We start from the raw sequence: 21812 nt of genomic DNA on the forward strand, positions 1-21812 counted from the left end.
CCCTTCCCTTCCCTTCCCTTCCCTTCCCTTCTCTTCTTTTCTTTGTTTTCTTCCTTTCTTTCCTTTCTTTCTTTCTTTCTTTCTTTCTTTCTTTCTTTCTTTCTTTCTTTCTTTCTTTGCCAATCTTAGTTACTTTGTGGCATGGCTGTTTAACATGTTGACCTAAGGGCAGCTGGTTGAAGAGTATGTGGGATGGCTATATATTCTTGTAACATTTTGCAAAACTGATATTATTTCAAAATAAAAGTATCCCAAATGTTTAAACTTGAAAATTGATAATTCTAACAAGCAACCAAATTGTAAGGTCTTCCATACAATTTTCACTCCCTCACTCTCAGCTCTTACTAATTATGCTCTCCATCACCAGGGTGCTTTCAACATTGTCTCCAATCCATCTTGGTTCTTGCATCTCCATCCTATGAAGGTGGTTCACACTGGTACCTTCATTGCAGCCATGATCATCTTTCTTGATTTCGAGTCAATAATAGAAACAGTTCAGGACCTGTCAGTACTATGGGACAGAACTTATCCTAGCTAAGTTCTAACGAAATGCATATTTCATTAGCCTAACAAATAAACTGACAGTGACAGCAGTGTGGCAATTAGGTTACATAAACTTATAACTGTAAAGACGCATCATTAGGTTATATTTTTAAACTTCCATATGCCACCCAAACTCAGGCATAGAGAAACATATAATGCCATCTTCATGACAGATTTTCTTAAATTCACTGGTTTTCCCATCTCTCCTGACATTTCATTGAAATTTTAATACTCTACACTTTGACATTTGACAGGTTTGCTTCAACTAACTTTGTCAAGCAGGAGCATCTGTTTTAAAATGGCAAACTATGTCCAATCATCCCATCTTCCTCTTTGTTAGATTCATGGGCCATTTTAACAAGAACCGGTTTTTAAAAATTCTGTGATATTCAAAGGGGTGTTTGTAGATGATGCTCTACAAAACAGCTTCCATTTATTTTCTTTAATTACTGAGATAGTCTTCTGGGGGTGTAAGGCCAGATAAGAGTAAGTTGAATGTGATCTGTTTTCACAGGGTAGAGTCAAGTTTTGCTCAATTTCAGACACAAATTCTGGATTCTCATAAGAGTTAGAAAACATAACATCATAGACAGCAATGACTATGTAAAAATAGCATTTGGAAGCAAGCCAGAGAGCAAATGGGTTGCTGCTTGCTTTTTCTTTGTATATGCAATATCTACATAAGAATGTCTTATAGTTTCATGACAGATCTTTATACAGAGAACATGGTAGTAGATATCAGCCACACAGGATGGCATATTCTTCACTTTTGAAGAATAGGAGGCAAGAGACCAAGGTGATCAAACTATCAAACCATGATACCTTGGTAGTTCATCAGTGGTCTCTGAGACAGTAATGGATCAGATTGTATCTTACAGTAGAAGCATCTTGTAGCCCTAAGACCCAGGCCCTAACTCTGTTTTCCATCGTAATTACTAGAGAAGTCCGGGGAAAATGAGTGGTATCTGTGGGCTACTAAACTAAAGTGTGGGGTGCCATGTTTATAAATTATTAACCTTGGAATACTCAACCCTAAATGGAATGTCTTCCTTCCCACAGAGCTCAGGGAACCTGATAGAAAAGCAGGCAGAAAAAATGTAGGAGACAGTGGGGATAGAGGACACAGAGAAAATAAGTCCCTCTAAATCACCATGAACAAAGCTCATATGAACTTAAGACTGAAACAGCATGCACAGGGCCTCCATAGTTCTGGACCAGGTCCTCTGCATATATATCATGGCTTCCAGGTTAGTGTTCTATGGAATTCCTGAGTGTGAAAACATTTGGGTCTCTTATTCTTATGCCTTCTCTAGGGATCTTTTTTTTTTTCTATTGGTTTGTCCTGTCCAAATTTAATGTAGTATTTTTTTAAAATCTTATTATATTTTGTATTGTTATAATTTAATATTCTCTCTTAGAAGGCTGTTCTTTTTCTAATGAAAAACAGAAAGGGAGTGGATCCTTGTGGGAGGGAAGGTGGACAGGAACTGGGAGGAGTTGGAGGAGAGAAATCATTTTAAGATGAATTATGTGAGAAAGAATCTATTTTCAAGAAAAGGAGAATTAACTAACTAACTAACTATCTAACTAATTAACTAACTAAATAACTAAATAACATGAGAAGGCAAAATATAATTTCAGAATAGTCTAGGAATGAAACTAAGTGGCCAAACCCTTGCTTCATTTGTTCAGGTCATTGGCTTTGATCTCTAGTATTGAAAACAACAATCAAAGTGAGTACAGAAACTCTTCTAAGCATGGAGCCCTGTGTACTAGCCCAGTCCTCATACAAGGTGAATCTGACAGGATTTATCAGACAGAGCTAGGCTTGTAGTTTACTTCTTTCTCTTATGCAGATATAGAAATGTTTCTCTAAGATATTAACCAAAAGGATGTGCAAAAGCATTATGATGTTCCCTGGCTCATTTTTATAGAGAAATGATATTTATATTAATAATAACAATGAGAATATTGTGAATGAGAAGAAAGCTAGTGGACTAGTTGGTGTAAGTCCCCCATTCTATATATAAGTTAATTCAAGTCTAGCCACAGTCAATAGCTCTGACTTAGACCTTGTAACCTCCATATGCAATGGCTAGGATTAGTAAGAGAATATTCCATATTATTTAATGCTCACTTTTTACATTATACAGGATATGTTCCATGATATATGATATATACACCAAAGATAAAAATGTCTTCATACAATTTAAAGGTAAATCAATATAAAAACATATTTTTGTTGAAAGCTTAATTGAATTAGACATTCATCATATTACATGCATTAAAATTCTAGCTTACTAAAAGTAAAGTAACATAATGCCAAATAATTCACAATACAGAAATAAAATTAAAAAACACATTAGAGAGGTTTACAAACAAATGTCCATGAAAATAACATTCTGGGAAATCAAATAAATTGGAGCTTAGGAAACCTCGAATTTTTCTAAGGCTATATATTTGAAGATTCAATCAGTGGCTCAAGGTTTCACTTATATTAAAAAAAAAAGACTAGAAAGAGACGAAGAGAGAAAATACAAATGATATATAGACAAAAAATTCCAAAGGGCATGAATAAATGATAAAAAGAGAAAACAGCCAGAGCCAGAGAGTCTTTTCTAATACTACAGGAAATGACAAATACCCAGCTATTTGTCAATATAAAGAGAATACAGGTTACCAATATGAAAGAATGAAAAGGGACTATTATAACAGATCCCATGAGCATGAGTATTGCGATAAGAAAATACAATTAGAAACTTTATGCAAATTTGATTCTTAAGGAAAAAAATTTTGAAATATACAACTTTCTCAATATTTTTCAAGTAAAGGAGAACATAGCCTATTAAAAACCCATAGCTATTAAACTCCTAATTTACTAAAATCTTACTGAAAAGCAAACTTTGACCCAGATGATTTTTACATGTGAATTTTATCATATATTTAAGAAAGGACGTAGAAACAGCCTCACTGGAATCTTTTTAGAAGACCAGGGCCAGGGCATTTGGTAAGGCCAGGAAGATCATTACTGTTACAATTCCAAATTCTAACAAAATCTCATCCAAAGAATAGAAAGCTACAATTTAGGACACTTCCTGATACAAAAATTAACCAGGAAAACACCAGACTATCACACTTAATAACTGCTAAAGCGATATTAAATCAGGATCTTTGGGAGGCACTGGATCTCAGACCATGAATACTTTATAAGAAGAATAATCAAAGAGTCAGAGATCTCAGAATATAATTATAAACCTATCAAAACTTCTTATTTTATGCAGTGTGAATATTTAATTTTGATTTGACTTTTACATCTCAATAAAATGAGGAAAACACTTTAAAAATTGCTGCACTCTGGGAATGAAGTTAATTCCAGTTTCTACAATTTCAGGTCTGGCTAAGTTCTTTAACCATTATTTTTTCGTCTTTAAATTAGGGGGTGACATTGTCCCTGTTCAGGAGGTTACTTCAAGAAATCAGTGAGATGACCAAGAAGAGGAATTAGTCAAAATACATAGCAAAGAGAAGTATTCTAGTGGAAACATGTCAAATTAAAAGGAATGTTTTTGCTAAATTTAAGGATCTATTCTTTTTTTTGTTGCTGATGTGTTTTCACAGTCCAAATCATTGAGCCAACTGTCGCATTGCATGCCCATAATATTGAACCTAAAAGCTGAAGCAGGAGAATGCCGTGAGTTTGAGGCCATCATGGGCCACATAGTGAGTTCCAGACAAGCCTGAAATATAAAGTGAGACTTAGTCTCAAACAAGAAAAAGAAGGAAAAGAAGGAGGAGAAGGAAAGGAAGATGAAGAGGGGGAGAAGAAGGAGGAGAAGGAGAAGGGGAAGAAGAAGAAGAAGGTAAGAAGGAGAAGACAAGGAGGAGAAGAAAGAGGAGGAGGAGACTGAGGAGGACAGGGCAAGGAGAAGCAAGGCATAACTAGTTAGTGTAGCATGGTCCTTAACGTTCAAATCTGGGCATAACTACAAGATATAATCACATCACAGCATTCCTGCATATTGTGACAGTTTATAGGATCTCTTGTGTTTATTTGTTACTATTACACAATTGTAATTGAAAACATACATCATCATTCCACCAAGGGCAGTTCATCCCTGATATATGTTTCCTGATTCTGTTAATTAATTTTATTATTTGGCAGTAAATTTTATTAAGTGATCCTCATGCAGTAATTTACTATACATATAAACAAATAGTCTCAGCATTTATAACTATACTAAATATTTTTTTACCCATGATTTTTACAAGGGGCAGTTGAAATAAATTAATTTGATAGAGTGCCTTTATTTTGGTAAGAAATAAATCTTTTATTTTCTAATTGTCAGAAAAAATTAGGGAATAACTGACTAGCAATCATTTAAGAGATCCATGTATATATTGATACCAAGATACTAATGACAAGTTAACAGCCCTTTCCCTAATAACAAGGACTGAGGGGTTAAAGAAACTTTTACAGCTGATGTGGCTTCAGTGGTACACTTACTTAAAGTAGGATTTTAAGAGACTTAAAAGACTTTCTGGGATTTCATAACAATACTACACCTAGTTAGTTCTGTGACCTTTACTAACCCATTTCTACAGGGCTGGCATGCTAAAATAAGGCAATGGATGTAAGCTTTTCATATGTTTAATGAATGTCCAATAAAGTATATATATAATCAGAGATGTTACGCGATTATGTGTGTGTGGCCATGGGAAAATTCACATTAAGTATCTAATATTCTTATTTGAGCAACAAAAAATCACTTATCAAATATATTGTGAGCAGGGTAATTCAATACAAAAATGTCTTATATGAGAGTAATATTAATTGTTTTATTTTGCATCTTGTTTTGATCAAGTCTCTTGATACACTAAGCTCAAATAAATAAATAAATAAATAAATAAATTTGCTGATTGTTATTCACAAAGTAATAAAAGATTACATAGGACAAAATCCATCCCTTTAAAAGCTGTGGTCATTAGTTGCAAATAATAGAAACTATCCTGGGTTAAATTAAACAGGGAAGCATTTATTAAACTGAAAAAGAACATTATCACAAAACAGTGAAGGAGTGGTATAAGCTGTGTGATCAGAAGCAAAGTTCAGTCTCATCATTTGCACCTCAGTCAATGGGCTACAACCGGGGGTTCACTGTAGATGGACATAGGCTACTGAGCATAGTGATGCACACATACAAACTGTCGCTGCTTTTCTTCACAGACTCGATGCTTCTGGCTGTTTCTTCTCACACGAAGTATTTACAACCCAAAAGTATATGACTGGTGGTGTTTTGTCTGCATTCACCGGCTAGTTGTAAAGCAGGGAGATTGTGAATACCTGGCTTTTCAAGGGATGTAAATTCTATATTATACAATGGGATTATTAATTTATAAAGAAAAAGATGTAAGTAGCTAACGTCTTCTAAAAAGCACAAAAATGAGTAGATAGAGTTTAATAAAGGCACACATGCTTATGTACAAAGTGGAGTGTGTTAGTTGTATTAGAGATATAAATAAGGAAGCTTATGATAAATAAAAATGCTTAAAGGTATGAGCTCTATCAGCAGACTAACTGAGGTAACATCTAGGCTTAGATACTGCTTCATATTGGCAGTTGACTCACTGAGAACTGCATTTTCCAGCTTGCTTTGCTCTACAGTTTCGAGTGAGGTGAGAGAGCTGTCAGTCAGACGTGCTTGCTGAGTCTTGAATGCAGAGCTGGACTGAAAGAGAAGTATAGCTTACAGATTCTAGGGCATTGCATATATTACATAACAAGCAGGGACGTTCTGGTCCAGTGGCTGAGTAGTAGCCCCTGTATTCATCAGACGGTCACACTAACCCGTGAGCAGCTGCTGCTTTGGCTAGGCTGCAATTCTGGGAGTGATATCAGAAATCACAGCCTGGTTTCTATTTCTCCAGTCCTATCAAGAATTCTGTAAGTCCACTTAACGTCTTTTGCTAAAACCTAGCTACACAGTTCTATTTGCTGCAACTAAACCTTAAACAATACATTCACTTCCTGGCCTTTGTGTGCTTCTATCTATTTATTTAACTATGTAGTATGTATGTATGTATGTATGTATGTATGTATGTGTGTATATGTATGCAGGTATGTGTCTGTCTATACACACACACACAGACACACATACACACACACACACAGAGAGAGAAAGAGAAACACACACACACAGAAACACACACACAGAAACACACACAGAAACACACACAGAAACACACTACTCAACTTCCCGGAAGTCCTATATCCTCATATGTACAGATGATATTAGTAGCTGCCACAGGAGATCCGGTGAAGGCTAGCTAGCATGGAACCATAACATTCACTATTTGATATAGGGCGATTCTTAAAGCTTATGGTGAAAAGAATCATGATGTCATTAAATAATAACCACTGGGTTGACTGTCACAGAGATTAGCACAGGTGTAGGGAATAGAGTTGGAAGCCATCACGAAGAGAGAGATTTAATTTTCAAAAACTAACCATCATTATTTAAGGCCCACAAAAGGGAGAAATCTTGGAGAGGTAATGCAGTGAGTCAAATTTTGGATGTGTCACAGTTCAGTGGGCTGCAACTGTCAAATGAAAACAAGATACATTGTCTGAAAGTGCTGCCAAGAAGGTCTGTGGGTGTGCTTAGGGGTATAGCATAGGAAGCTCACGTCATGTTTCCAATTTTCACCCTAAACACTAAGCAACCCACAGCTGTGCCAATTTCTCCTAATCCTGCCTGATGGAGGATCAACTGAAGGACAGCCAGGAAGAGACACTATCCACTGCTCGACAGCAGCATTGACACAATTCCTCAGCTGAAAACAAAACAAAAAACCAAAAAAACAAAAACCAAAAGGAAACCTAAACAAATGGCTTTGCTGTCCTCGCCTTCCCCCATGAAGCTTGAGCATCCAGGACCTGCACTGCATTTTCAGAGTAATCAGACAGATTGAGAGCAGGAATCAGCGTAGTGGTAGAAACTTTAAGAGAGGGAAAGCATCAGATTCTGAAAGATGGTCAATGCCACTTTCTGGACAGAGCATCATTTCTGGCAAAGCATCATTTCTGAGCAGTGCACCATTAAACACCCATTGTCCTGAGAGACCCAGAAGCTCACTTTGTCCTTAAAAAAATGTTTCAACTTGAAGTTCTGTAGCCTTGTTATTCTTCCCTTTCCTAACCTGAACAGCTCTGTGTATCAAACACAGCCAGAGGAGTGTGTTACCCGAGGAAGCCTCCGGCCAAGGATGGGCTTTATAGTTGGAAGTTGGATGCCACTGAGTTCAGCGTGTTCACATCTTGTATAGTATTCACAACAATTTTCTTGAATTGTTACAGGATGAAAATCTAATCGGGGATCAATTCTGTCACTAACAAATGTTATCTTCAGTCGCTAAAAGTCTGGGTGCCAAAAAGCATCTCTGAGTCACATGAAAGTCTTGACTGATGCCAGAAGAAAAACCACATACCTACCTGTGGGCAGGCAGCAACTCTGCTATACAAGAAGCTGCAAAACCTTTTTTACTTTGCATACTGTATTGGGAAGAGCCTAGTGATGTGCTGAGGTAAATGAAACAAGTAAGACTTCAATTACGAGAGTGGAAAGTACTAATTTCATAGTATTGAACTGTGCTTTATTTAAGGTTTACCCCATTAGGATTAATAAAATAGTGTTTTCTTTGGCAAATACAAAATTTATCACTTGAATTCTAATATGCATCAGGTTCCTTTCCATTTTTCGACTTTTAAATAAAGCAGAGACACCTGAAGATATGAATATAATGAATGTAGAGTTTTATTCTTCTCTGAGAGCTGGTGAATATGACAAGTCATAGGATTTGAGAGCAGAGGATCCTCGGCAGGTGCTGAGACTTTATCAAACCAATACCCTGTGCTGCTCCAGATCTGTTAGACAGTACAGTGGGTATGAGAATATTAATTTCCATCTGTAATTACATTCTTTCTTCTTTCAACCCTATGTTCTATCTTAGAAGGAAGTTGTCCACATAACCTGTGTCATTTAATGCCTTCATCCATGCAAAAATAGTGTGATGAAATGATATTGTAAAATCCTCAGCCCGGAAGGATGTGTAGACCTCATGGAACAGAATCAAAATGTATTCAACTTTATGTTATCTGTGATGGGAATGTTAAACTTATATGAATCCGCCTTTTATTTTAGTATTGATCAATAAATCTCTGTGTGATGACAGAAATATCTTAACTGTCTGCTCTGTCCATTATGGCAACAATCAGCTACACAGTGACCAAGCATATCAACATAAACATGGTGTAACCAGTGAATTAAATCTCTAATTTTACTTCATTTTGCTAAATATGAATTTAACATTATATATCACATCAGAAACCATGAATACATAATATATCCATAAATATATGTACATTTTTATGTGCATGATATTAAATTATTGTGTTTATTAATGGACCTGGTCATTATAAATTATATTTAATTTAAAACAGAGATAACTGAATTAAAAAGAAAGACATTATTGAGTAAAAAAGGGTTTTTTTGCCCCGATTAAGATATACTCTTTACATCTAAGGTGGTGGTTTCTAATGTTGTCAGAACTGAGTGACAGAAGAATTCAACTTCAAATATCAAAGTCAGAAATAACACCTGCCCAAAGTGCTAAAATTCTATCAATGCCTATAGGACTTATCTATGGCCACTGGGGACTGATAACTATTTGCCTAGACTATAGTCCAAAAAAATATCAAGCATGGCAAGGGTGGGAAGATACAGTCTAGCCTTCTGAAAGCTTAGATAAAATTCTAGAAACCATCAAACCAAAACAGCAATTGCAGCTGACTATTGTGGAATGACTGAGTGACCATTTGCAGTGCTCCTGTCTTTTTGTTGGATAAATAATTATCACCAGGCTTTACTGGAGTGGTAGAGGAATATATTAATTGGAAATAATTTGAGGATCATTTAAAATTCTGGGTAGTTTTATTCCTTTATGCATCTCCACTTCCCCCTGTTCAGTACAGATATAGATAGTCATGAATACAGTCTCTTCTATTGAGACTTTTGAGGAGGAACAGATTCAGAAAGGCTAAGATTATTTTTTAAAAAGTCCATTTACGTAGGATTTTACTAGGGTCTTAGCTAATACTGCACAGATACAATTGTAAAATGTATTCCTATAGGAAAATTTTGTGAAAAGAAAAAAGTGGCTAAGTTATAGTAGATAAGCACAAACGCACAAACACACGTGCACACACACACACACACACACACACACAGAGAGAGAGAGAGAGAGAGAGAGAGAGAGAGAATGAGAGAGAGAGAAAGAAAGAGAGAGAGAGAATGAGAGAGAGAGATAGAAAGAGAGAGAGAGAGAATGAGAGAAAGAGTGTGTGTTGAAGTTTAGCAAGGATGTGATTTTTATCTTTTCCTACACAGCATCGCTCCTCGAGGATCTGCAGATGTACTCTGCAGCCTTACATAAACCAGTACTGCCTTATCATCCTTTAATTAAATTCTTTCAGCTTTTGCTGGTGCCAAGTAACCCTCAACCCACAGCTACTTAGAAACTATTTAATCTCATTACTTTCCCAATAAAATAATTTCTTCATGCCCAGTAAATGTTCTTGCAAAATACAGCCACCCATTTGATTTTCACCAGCTATAATTGCCTAAAGCTTTTCTTTAACTTTTCTGACCTAAATTGCCTTTTGGCATCTCTTAGCATTGGTCTATTTTTCCTCTAGGTCAGATACAGTCAAGTTTCTTCAGAGGGAATCTTGCAGTAATTATCTGAAAAACAACTATTCTGTTCAATTGCCACATCCATCCCTCCCAGCCCCAATGTTACTTCCTCGAAGTAAATGAGTCTACACAACTCCAACTCCATTTTCATCTACTATACCTTTAAGCTGTCTGTTCTGTATATTATTTACATTTTCTTCAGTAGTTCTAATTGCCAACTCTCTCTCAAAAAGGGTTGTGTGGTTAATTGAATAAAATATTCTAGGAATAATTTGATAATATCGATAGTGATGTTGTCTAGAGAATCATTAGCCTTGGGATGACACAGAAATGGTACCTTGTTTATCTCAGTATCTCTGAACATAATAGTATTGTATGACTAATAAACAATAATTCGAAGAATAGCAGCTACTACTTGTCTAATTCACTGAAAAAGCGATAATGAGTACTCTACCTATATTCCAAAATAGCCCCCATCACTGTATCAGTTTAGCCCAGAGACCCACCAGCTCACTGCCTCCTCCATTCTAGAATTACTGATGTATTATAGGTGATGCTGACCTTGTAGTAGTCATGACCTAGACAGTCCATACTGACCACTTAAAATTCTCAAAATGGATTTTAAGGTTTGTTCTAAGTATCATTTGTTTAACTTAAAGAATTATTTTATCCTGCCGACATTATTTAATTTACCAGAATATTGTATTTTACTCTTTTCATTATATCCATAAGCTTATTATAATGCATGGTAAGTAATTAGTGTCCAATGAGTGCTTAATGAAGAAAGTAATTATTGAATGAATGAATGGATGCATGGATGGATGGATGGATGAATGAATTCATTTTTTATGTTCCTTACTCTAGGCATTCTAGACAAAGATTATGCTTTCTTTATGAAGCCAGCATATTTGTTTTTGACATGCTGATAGATCATCATAATTTAACAACAGTATTGGGACCATTTGTGATCTGAGAGATGAGAAAGGATAGGAGGAAAAATGATGAGGGAGAGAGAGAGAAGGAATCATGAATAGAAGAAGAAAAAGAGTCTGATGATTCCCTGGGCTACCAAAGGAAACAATTGACAAAGGTAAATATTACTGAGGTGTCAGGCATCATCTATTAACCTCTTGTTTATGGGATAGAACTTGAATACATTCAGCAAAGTGTAAAAACAAAAAGATTTTCACATCACTCGCACTGTTAAAATCGCATCATACTTGATTTTCTACAATGATGGTTAGAAGTCTGGATAGATCTATAATAAGTACGAGTTCATTTTAGAACAGACAATTTAGTATGGGATATTAAGAAAAGGGATGATTTAATCTAGTAATCTAATATCAGAGTCTTTCCCAAGACATATCAACTATCTATGATCCCACCAGCATGTTAATTCTGCGTCTTAGAGGCCAAAGTATACTAGAGAGATACCATTTTTACGTATTTGATTCTGTTTCCCTGGGTATAAAGACAGAAATATTACCAACTATTTCATTTCACTGGGCAACTAAAAATAGAAATGAAAAATGTAAATTGAAATAATGTATTGTGTAAATTTAAAAATTGTCATTTTCAAGTTGTAATTTAACTCTTGAGTGCTGCTAGTTTCTGCTGATATTCCTTTTTAAAAAAAATAAACCAGGGTTTTTGCTATTTTTATTTTTTTGAGAGGAAAACAAAGAACTTGAAGCAAGATCACTATGATTTCTCTATCCATGAAAAAGTACGATTCTTTATGAGTCCAAAAATTTTACCTCCAATAACATAATCATAATGAAATAAAGTGGCACCCAGAAGCAAACTTTTTTTAAAGAAACCCTCCCACTGAGCATCGGAAACCACCTAAGAATTTGGTTCTTGAGAAATATTGTACCATAAGTTAAGCACATGTAACAAGCAATGCCAATGATATTTACATAAAACTAATCACTGAAATCCTATAGGACAGCTAATTTAACTAGTTTTATAATGCAAAGAACTAATTTGGAAATAATGATGAGTTAGAATATAGCATGCAATTAGTTTCTTTATGAGTGTGTGTAAATTTAATTACCCCTAGAAGCTGTCTTTTTTAAATGAGCAAAAATATGCACAAAGTTTCATATATGCTCTATGTCTGCTCAGAGCAGTGATTTGGACTCATGTTGCCTGCCAGAGCTAACATTTTTCTCAAAGGCAGAAAACATCTCACAGTCCAGCTACTTGCTGTACTGAACACTGAGTTAAAATTGTCTATTTCTAACTATGGACTGGGATAAGATACAAAAGTGTTCCAAAGCATTGGTGGAAAAAAGCAGACTCAGGCTTCTCCTTTCTTTTAAACCAGCTCTTTGTGATGTCTGGAATGCAGAATGATTACAGAATCTTTTAACCCCTCCTCTCCCAGCAGGGCAGATGACTAATTCATTGTCATGAAATCCATGGTGCCAAAAAGCAAACACATTACAAAACAAGTCAGCATCATAAATAAAATAAGCATACTTACCTAAAGGCTCACACACACATGCTTGTGAGAGCCCTCATACACACACACACACACACACACACACACACACACACACACCCATACACACAGTCTTGCTTACTGTATGGCCTTTGGCCTTCTGCAAGAAGCTAAGTTTCCAACACTGACAATCCTGCTTCAAAACAAAAACAAGCAAACAAAATCTACAGTCTGACCTTCCTAATGCAGTCAGTCTTCATGGCCACATTCCACGTTCACATATCAACTATAACTCATAACATTTATGAGTTTCAAGGACAACTGGGACATTTTATCACATGCTGTCACCTTCACATTTTTTCCCTCAGGTTTATCTTAACCCTTTGCACCAATTTCATACCAAATTAAGTACCTGAACAGCCTATGATTTCCTTCCAGGGTATTAGTACTGTTTTTATTGACAAATCACACTTTTCACTAGATATTTTCCCCAGGGTTGAGAGATTGAAGTAAGAAGGTGGCAGCATCAAGGTGGGGAGAAACTGTCAATGTTTGCCTGGAACAAATTTCAAACACACCTCTTGCAATTTTGCCAAGACCATTGATTGAGGCAAGATCCTGCTTAGCAGGCCTGTGGCTAAGGTGAGCCTCAAAACAGAATCCAGCCCAGCTGGATCCACAGACACTTACAGCTTTCAATCTCCAACGTGCAGTTTTGTTCATCCAATGGATACCGCCTTAGGTCCATCATACAGGCAGCCGTAGTTGTGATTCTAGAAGAGAAATGACAGTGTGAGTGTTTAGTGCTTATAGCAAAGTGCAGAAGAGAAAAAACAAAAACAAAAACAAGAAACAAAAAAAATAGCTCTCTTAGAGACTGAATCCTGGCCTAAGCATACACAAAGGGAGTGATCATCTTTTGGAAACCATTTTCCCTCACAATCTTCTTCTGGCTTCTGAAGGGAGTGGATTATATAAGTATCCAATGGGTTACTAATGACTTGAACAGAAATCACCTAGATGTGTTTCAAAGGCAATTCTTTCAAGTCTCCAGAATATCTCTGGGGTGAGGTTCCTTTAGTTGTAGTTCAGGTGACCAGGGGTGGTGACAAAACATTCCAATGATTCTCACATTTGCTTTACTCCATCCTTTTTCGAGACGTTAAAGTCTAATCTTCTACCAAGTTTACTTTGGATCCGTCATTTTTCATGCTTAAAAATCACACAGTACAGTGTGTCATTGACATACAGCCCACATTGGCCTATCTATGCCCGATCATTTTGTCCTAAGTATTCTGATGTTCTCTTGGCTACTCAGAAAAAGAACGAAGAATGGAAGTTCATATTTTTAGATTTGACCAACCTACTTTTGCTCAATTGTGAGAAGCTCAGAGCTCTGCTAGAAATGGAAAAATGAGAGAGAGCTCTATTCTGGAGGAAATGGTCTAGACTATACTTTCCAAGCTACACCTATATTGTGTGGAACCAAACCAAGAATTCACGTAGCCTCATTCTGGGAATATACTTGGGTGAATCTGACAACCTGAGATGTAGACTGGGAATATGTAATTGGTTATTCATAATGATGTTTCTTAATTTGAGTTTACTTTAGTACAAAATGCTTCCCAGAGCAGGTTTCTAGCTGATTTCTTCCTTCATTTAGTGAGTCCTGCAGATCACTCTGCCTCAATTGTCTACTATCCCACTTTCTCCTGAGTCTGTCCCCATTGGTTCTCCTACAAGTTAGTGCAGGAGCTTGGCCTCAGACCTTTCCATCTGTGTCCCTGATTCTGTCATCCACACAAAAACATAAAGTACATCTCATCTGTTAAAAATATACTGGCTATTCTAAGAGAACTCAAACTCTGACTTTGGCAGACTCATGCATTATGTTTTTCTTCTTTCCCACTAGCCTCTCCTATTGTGTTTTCTCACAATGCCTTTCCACCTACACCTTCGTTCTCTATGTCTGTAACATGCATTCCCCCTGTTCCCATCCCCTTTTCTGTCACTCAAATCCTTTCCCCTCAGAAAAGTTCCTCCTGAGCAGCCTATCCAGTGTGACTGTCTTAACTTATGCTCCATCTTAGCTTTCTGTTCACTGCCTTCAAGCAATTACCACAATCTGGAATTAGCTTGCTAATTATTTTCTCAGAAGACTCTGGTATTTTTTTCAATACAATTTAAGCTGCTTATGGCCATAGACTCTGTTCAATTCAGTGCAAAAGCATTCAATAAATATCCACTGAATGAGAAAAAAACATTAATTTATAATAAGGCAAGCAGTTGGATTTGCTCATTATAAGTCTTTGCATTTGGAAGAGTATTTTATTGCTTTATTTCTGTTTTGACTGAAAATGGTACTGTGTCTTAGGTTAGAGATGTTCCTTTTGTAGGTTGAACAATAAATGGAATTTAATCAATTTAAATTACATGAAGAACATCATTTTCAAGCTATTTTATCAATTTCACTGTTTAGGCTTTCAGTGAGATTTATGTTGTACTTAAATTCTACAAATTACATTTAAATGAATATTCACATTTAATATTCTCATAACATGGTAGTTGGATGGATTTTTTCTTCCTTGGCCCACTGTTTCCTCTTAAAATTCTGTGTGACTTTATTGATTGATACACTCTGAATTGCCTCTAACCTACAGATGACAAAAGGAAATGAAATTTAGGAAATGGTAGACACACCATACCCCAATGCTGCTGTGTAAAATGGTTGAATGGATTCCTCTACCCTGACACTAGGAGAAATTACTTACTTAGTCTGATAAACCAATATAAAAGACAAGACTGTTAGAGGGACATAACTCTAAATTCAAAAAAGTGAGAGAAACAAGTACTAAAAGCCATCTGCGTAATTGAGGTGAAGTTTACAATTAATGCTACATCTTGTAGTTCACAACTCGGCGGATACATATGTATAGCAATTAATAATCATGAACTATACTGTATACACTAAGACAAACAAATCCACTGATGCTCTTACAGAAGGAATGTATTTTCTTCATGTTCTAAAATTAAAGTGAAAGGAGGGGTGACTGACACTGTGACCCTGTTAGTAGTATGTTCACCTAGGGTGTATGAAGCCCTGAGTTCAATCCCAAGTACCATATAAAACAGGACTTGTAGCTGGAGAATCAGAAGTTTAAGATCAACTATAGTAAGTTTGAGGACAGATTGGGGTACACAAGGTATTGCCAAACAAGAACAGCAGGAACAGCAAAGACGAAAACAAGAAAAGTATTTTTCTTATAATATTCATACTATCTATTATTTGTTTGTTTTATTTTACTTATTTTTTAACATTATAACTCAGAAATCTAGTAGATCCTATGGATATTTAATATTTAATGTTTACAGTTTGGGTCTTCTATTGTAGTAAATTCAAAACTCTGGGACTAAAACTATCCATTTTAAATCTTGATAATGTCTAGAAAGACTAGTCGCCCCTCTGATAATTTACTGGCATTCTATGCCTACTGGAAATACTTGCCAACCAAGTTGTCTGTGGGATTGCAAATGGAAGGGCTATGTAACTTCAACAGTGCTTTGCAACTTTTGTATTGGTCTACAATGAGTAGATATCAAGACAACTCATTTTACCACACTTCATTGAAAAGTAAAAAAGTACTTGCTTGCCCAAATGAAGAAATGTAAATGCCCACGTGTGTCCATTCTCAGTAAGGCATAGTCACAACTATGAATATAATAGTAACACCATGTAAATATATAACATTGCTACATATATGTGTATATATCATAAACCTAGATATTTCCCAAGTGCCCACAGGATTCAGAAATCACATATTTTGTCTTAATTTGTATTTAAAAGACATGTTCCTGACACATGGCCACTAACCCACAATTAAAATAATAATAATAAATCACCAAACAAAACAGAGAAGTACAATCCAATGTAAGCACTAATTGACAAATTAGGAATTTTGAGGTGATGCTTACTAAGGGCCAAATATATTTCATCCTAGAACTCTTACATAAATTAAATAATTAAAATCATTTTAGGGAAGAAAGTGCCCTGTACTGAATCTCATTCAGAAAAGGCCAGTGGCAAGCATCTATGCCTGTTTTATTTGTAATAGGGCTGAAGTTCCACAGCAATGCAAAAGATACAGCTTCAGCTCTAAGGAATATTCTTAGCACTATTAGTGAGCCTTAAATCACCGAATAGTTTTACTAGATTTCTTTGAACAGAGGCTTACAATCAGTTATATAAATGCCCTTGTTAAAGATAGCAAATGCCCTTGTTAAAGATAGCAAGATGCAGAAGATAAGAGAATTTTCTGTGAGATTGTGTCTCCTAGTAATTAATATCAGAAGCTACATCCATAAATTCTCATCAACATGACTCTCAAAGCATGAGTGGAACAAAGTTGACACTGATAGACATGCCAAATTGGACAAAAAAAAAAAAAAAAAGAAACCTTGAGGCTTCAACCCTACACAAAGGACTACAGACAGCTAAGAAATAGTGAGAAGAAAGAACAAATTTTCCCAGGGTAAAAGCACACCTGTTGGTTATCTAACACCAAGCTTGAAAGTCTACATAAATAGTATTATGCAGACTAGCTTACTTTTAAGACTTAACAATATGGAGACAGTCTTAGTATTTAGTCAAACCAGTCAGTTCCCCTTCAGAATGCACCTTCCTTATGAGTGGAGAGCCTCCAATAGTCTAATTGGTAACACTTTCAACAGAGTTGAACTCTGTTCATGAATGAAAGTTTTACTTAGAAATGCCTATATTTTATTTGGAGCAAGAGATTGTGGATAAACTTTTCTCTACTTACTCACTAGCTATTATTACTCTATAATGCCTTGTATCATGAATATTAGCATAAAGAGAAAAATCCTAAACCAAATATCTAGCACTGCTTAAGGAGTCACTAATGGCATTCATAAATCAAGAAATACAAAGGCTAACCCAACATTTTCTATCAAAGCTATTCTCTACATTTTTGTAGTTTTAGAGTGCACAAATATCAATCAAAACATGAGTCTAGCTAAAGATGATTGCTAAGCAAAAGGAAATATTGCTTTTCCAGATTCAAGACGAAACACTTGGAATCACAGTATTTGTGAGCAATCTTACACCTGGCATTAGACTCTTTAGGAGATGATTTGGAAGTTTAAATCATGATCACGTATATACAGCCTATGAGAATCTGGGTGAGGTTTCAAACAGAGATGGTAAACACATGAATTAAGTGACTTTAACATAACTCTGAATTCTTTAATAGATGATGTTATACTTATTCATCAAGAAAATTTGTTTTTATCCATATCATTGTTTGCTTAAAATATCAAATGTGCTATCTTGAACTATGTTTTGTACCCAGTGTTCTAATGCATGCTGTGGTTTTGTTTGGTCAACTAATACATTTACTCAAAACTACAACCAATTATAATTGCAAGAGGAAAAGAAGATCTTCTGGTTTTGATAGCCAAAATACCCACAGGAAAATGAATAATTTTAATTCAGGGAGATGGAGAGATGGTTCAGAAGTTAAATATGCAGGCTGATCTTGCCAAGGACCAGAGTTAGTTCCTAGCAGGCATGTCGAGTAGCTCACAACTGTCTGTGGCTTTAGATCCAGGGTTCCAATGCCCTCTTTTGGCTTCTGTAGGCTTTGCACTTATGGGCATAAACATACACAAACACACAGAGACACACAGGCACACACATACACACACAGAAAGAAAGAGAGAGAGAGAGAGAGAGAGAGAGAGAGAGAGAGAGAGAGAGACAGAGAGACAGAGAGACAGAGAGAGAGACAGAGAGAGAGACAGAGAGAGAGACAGAGAGAGAGACAGAGAGAGAGACAGAGAGAGACAGAGAGAGAGAGACAGAGAGGCTAAAAATAAAATCTTTAATGAGGTCAATTACCCAAATATGTATCAAGTTTTGAGGTTTTCATACAAACTAAATTTCAACACAACAAAATTCTAAATTTAAGTATTATGATATTAACCCAAATTATAAAATGTTCCAAAGGACTTGTCTTTCCTTAAAAGTTCCTTAAAAGTGGCTTTTGTAGAGTGCTACCATATTTGACATCATTCTGCATCTTATGGCCACTTTTGTTGGGAAACAAAATTAATCTTTCACACTAATTCATATGCAATCAGCTCTTACACTTTGTTGATTAAAAAGAATATAGATAAAGGAGGTGGATAATTTCTTAAGTGGAATTCTAATGTAAAAAACCACACAATATTAATCTATCAGTTACTAATAACTTATAGATACATTAATACTATGGAAACATTTTTTCTCATTTAAGCCTAATTATTATCCTCACATAACAGATACAAGTTGAGGAGTATGTTTTCAGAGTCACACTGTGAATGGGAGAAGAGGAATTTTTTCGTGGGAGGAATTTGACTTAACAGTCCACATATTTAAGAATGATCTAACTAACTTGATAGATAACCTTGACAGTATGGTATTGGTTCTCCAGAAGTCTGTTACGTACATTCAGAATGAGTTTACTCGTTCTGTATTCATACTTTCATGGTATGACCTTGAGATGGTGTAATTCTGTTTTACCCACACATGCAAATGTTGCATTTCCCAGATGTTTATCCTGTTTTACTCAATTATGTAGATCAGCCCACCCCAGACAAGTAAATACAAGCCTCTCCCTAAGGAGTCCCTGTTAATACTCTCTCTTCTCTGATTGAAGGTCCTCCTCAGCTCCTCCCCAGTTTTTTTGTGCCTTGCTAGCCTCTCCAAAGGCCTTGTGCTTACATTAAAACCTCCAAGACTCTTGCGTAATTGTTTTTAAAAGCTCCTTTGAAGTCCTCTTATAGAGTCACATGCACAACTATGCTAAACTTTGTAATCACCCGAAAAAGTAAGATTGCTGGCAATCATGTTCCCATTTGATAAATCATGCATTTCAGATTAGAGCTATTTGTGTTCTTCTGCAGATGTTTGGCCTTCTGCGACTCTTTCATTTTCTGTAATCTTATGCTCTGCAAAGATACTGTGACCATTAAAGGGCTACCCAGGTCTCTGCCACAAATGCAGACACTATTATTTAAGAAATTTCCCTAAATAAATAGCCTGCTTCTGCAGTGCAACGAAGTCTCTAGCAAGGTCTCATTTTGTGAGGACATAACACCCCTTCTTCACAAATATTAATATAAATGTCCCAACCTAGGTTTTTATTCGCCTTCTGATCTCTGTCTGTTTTCCCCACCTTCCCTATACTACCGTCTTTGTGGTCTCTCTTACAAATCCGATATTTGTCTCAGTCTTATTTTTTCTTTCTAAAATTTACATCAAGAGAATTATGAGGTACAAGGACAAGTAAGCATCTCATAATTTCATCATCATTTAACCAAAATCTGTTTTTATATCACAGTAAGAGATCTAATGGAACTCTGATTTCTTTAAAAAGAGAGTTCATACAATAAGCATTGGAACTCTGAATTACTTTAAAATTGAACTTTATTCACAATTTAAAATGATTCAATATACTGGGTGCTTTTGATGTTATATCCATTAAATAATCAACTGGTTTTTTTGGGGGGGGCATAACACATCCGAAATCTACCATTTCAGAACAATTCATCAATTTCTTCCTTCCCTGATTGATTGGTTGATTGATTGATTGATAGACAGTGTATTCCTATGCAATCCTAGGTAGTCTAGAAATTGTTAAGTAGACCAGACTGTCCACAAAGCCACAGCCAGCTCTCTTTACCTCTGGAGTGCTAAAAGTTTTGGGCCACCACAGCCAGCTTATTTATATTTTTTAAATAGCTAACAGATGTGTGAAGACTTGCCTAGAACAAACTAACCTCCAACTACAGCTGCGTCTCTTCACTTCTTCACTTCTTTCTGGTCCCTTCCAAGTATAGCTTAAAACACAAACTACACAGGTGGGAGCCTTCTTTTTGCCTCTCTGATTGTACCCTCTAACCCTAATTTTGTCTTCTTGAAAACTAGTCTGGTTGGACTTCTCAGTCTATTCTAAGCTTGGCTGTCTGGCACAAGGAATGGAGAGCAGGACATGAAACTGATACCAGAGGAAAGATAAAAATCCAGGGATGCTAGTCTGCTGGACCCATGGCCCTTCATGTCTTCCCTCCTCTTTAGAAAAAGTGAATCCTAGGGAGCTTATGGCAATGTGCTGATCCTGTGTAGTTACAGAGGAATTTTTTTTAAATCTCTTTGTAAATAGTCCTTTTATTGCCTCCTCAAATTATCCCACTTTCGGTGTACCATCTGTTTCCTGTTGGGTTCTTGACTTATAGAATACATTATAGAAATGTATTTAAAATCAGAGGCACTAACAGTTATGCTGTCAAAAATTAGAACAGTTCCTTTCTGGAGTTCTCTGTTTTGAGAATTTGGAGGTAAGATAATGGATATCCCTTTCCTTCTACCTGTCTTTCTGGTATCTGTTCATCATAGCCTTTCCAAGATGAGATGCCCTTTTCCACTGCACAGCTAACATGGTGCTCCTTTCTCTCTCCTGCTTACCTCTTGTGTTTATTTTCTTTCTTTCTTTTTAAAATTTATTAATCATTTTATTTGTTTACATTTCAAATGTTACCCCCTTTCCGGTCTCCCTTCCAGGGACCTCCCACCACATCCCACACCTCTTTGCCCCTAAGGGGTATGCCCCCACCCACCCATCCACTCCTGCCTCATTTAAGGCTATCTATCAGTATTAGGATTCTGAGTGTTTATTTGCAGTGTTTCTTTCTCCCCCTAGATTCAGGCATTGTCTAATGTAACTAAGGCTAGGTTCCTGAGAAGCTGTTCCTGAGAGGTCTTCATTTGGGATCATAACTGTGCAAAAATTCTAGATGAGGGTTTGAAAAAAAAAAAAAAGAAGACTTCAAATTGTATTCTATGCAGGATGGCAGCAATCCCAGCATGGCTGCTCTCCCAGAAAACATGCAAGATTATCTGTGGTAGGACTGAAGTGGCCTTTGACCAGTCTCTCACAGCCTACTATGCACTCATAGACTATGACACACAAACATGACAAAACAGAAAAAAAAAACACCTTTGGTTCATTTTCTGC

General features: G+C 36.1%; 1 protein-coding gene across 5 annotated transcripts in view; it reads right to left on the reverse strand.

The window, feature by feature from the left end:
- Nucleotides 1–21812, reverse strand: part of Gabrb2 (gamma-aminobutyric acid type A receptor beta2 subunit) — a 205166-nt gene that overhangs the window by 88523 nt on the left and 94831 nt on the right. For all 5 annotated transcript variants that reach the window (XM_028777633.1, XM_028777631.1, XM_028777630.1 and 2 more), the window contains one exon: nucleotides 13429–13511. In XM_028777633.1, coding sequence (XP_028633466.1) covers nucleotides 13429–13511 — 83 coding nt within the window. The remainder of the gene's footprint in view (nucleotides 1–13428; nucleotides 13512–21812) is intronic.

The sequence above is a fragment of the Grammomys surdaster genome, unplaced genomic scaffold (assembly GCF_004785775.1).
Source record: "Grammomys surdaster isolate TR1022 unplaced genomic scaffold, NIH_TR_1.0 313, whole genome shotgun sequence".
NCBI lineage: Eukaryota > Metazoa > Chordata > Mammalia > Rodentia > Muridae > Grammomys > Grammomys surdaster.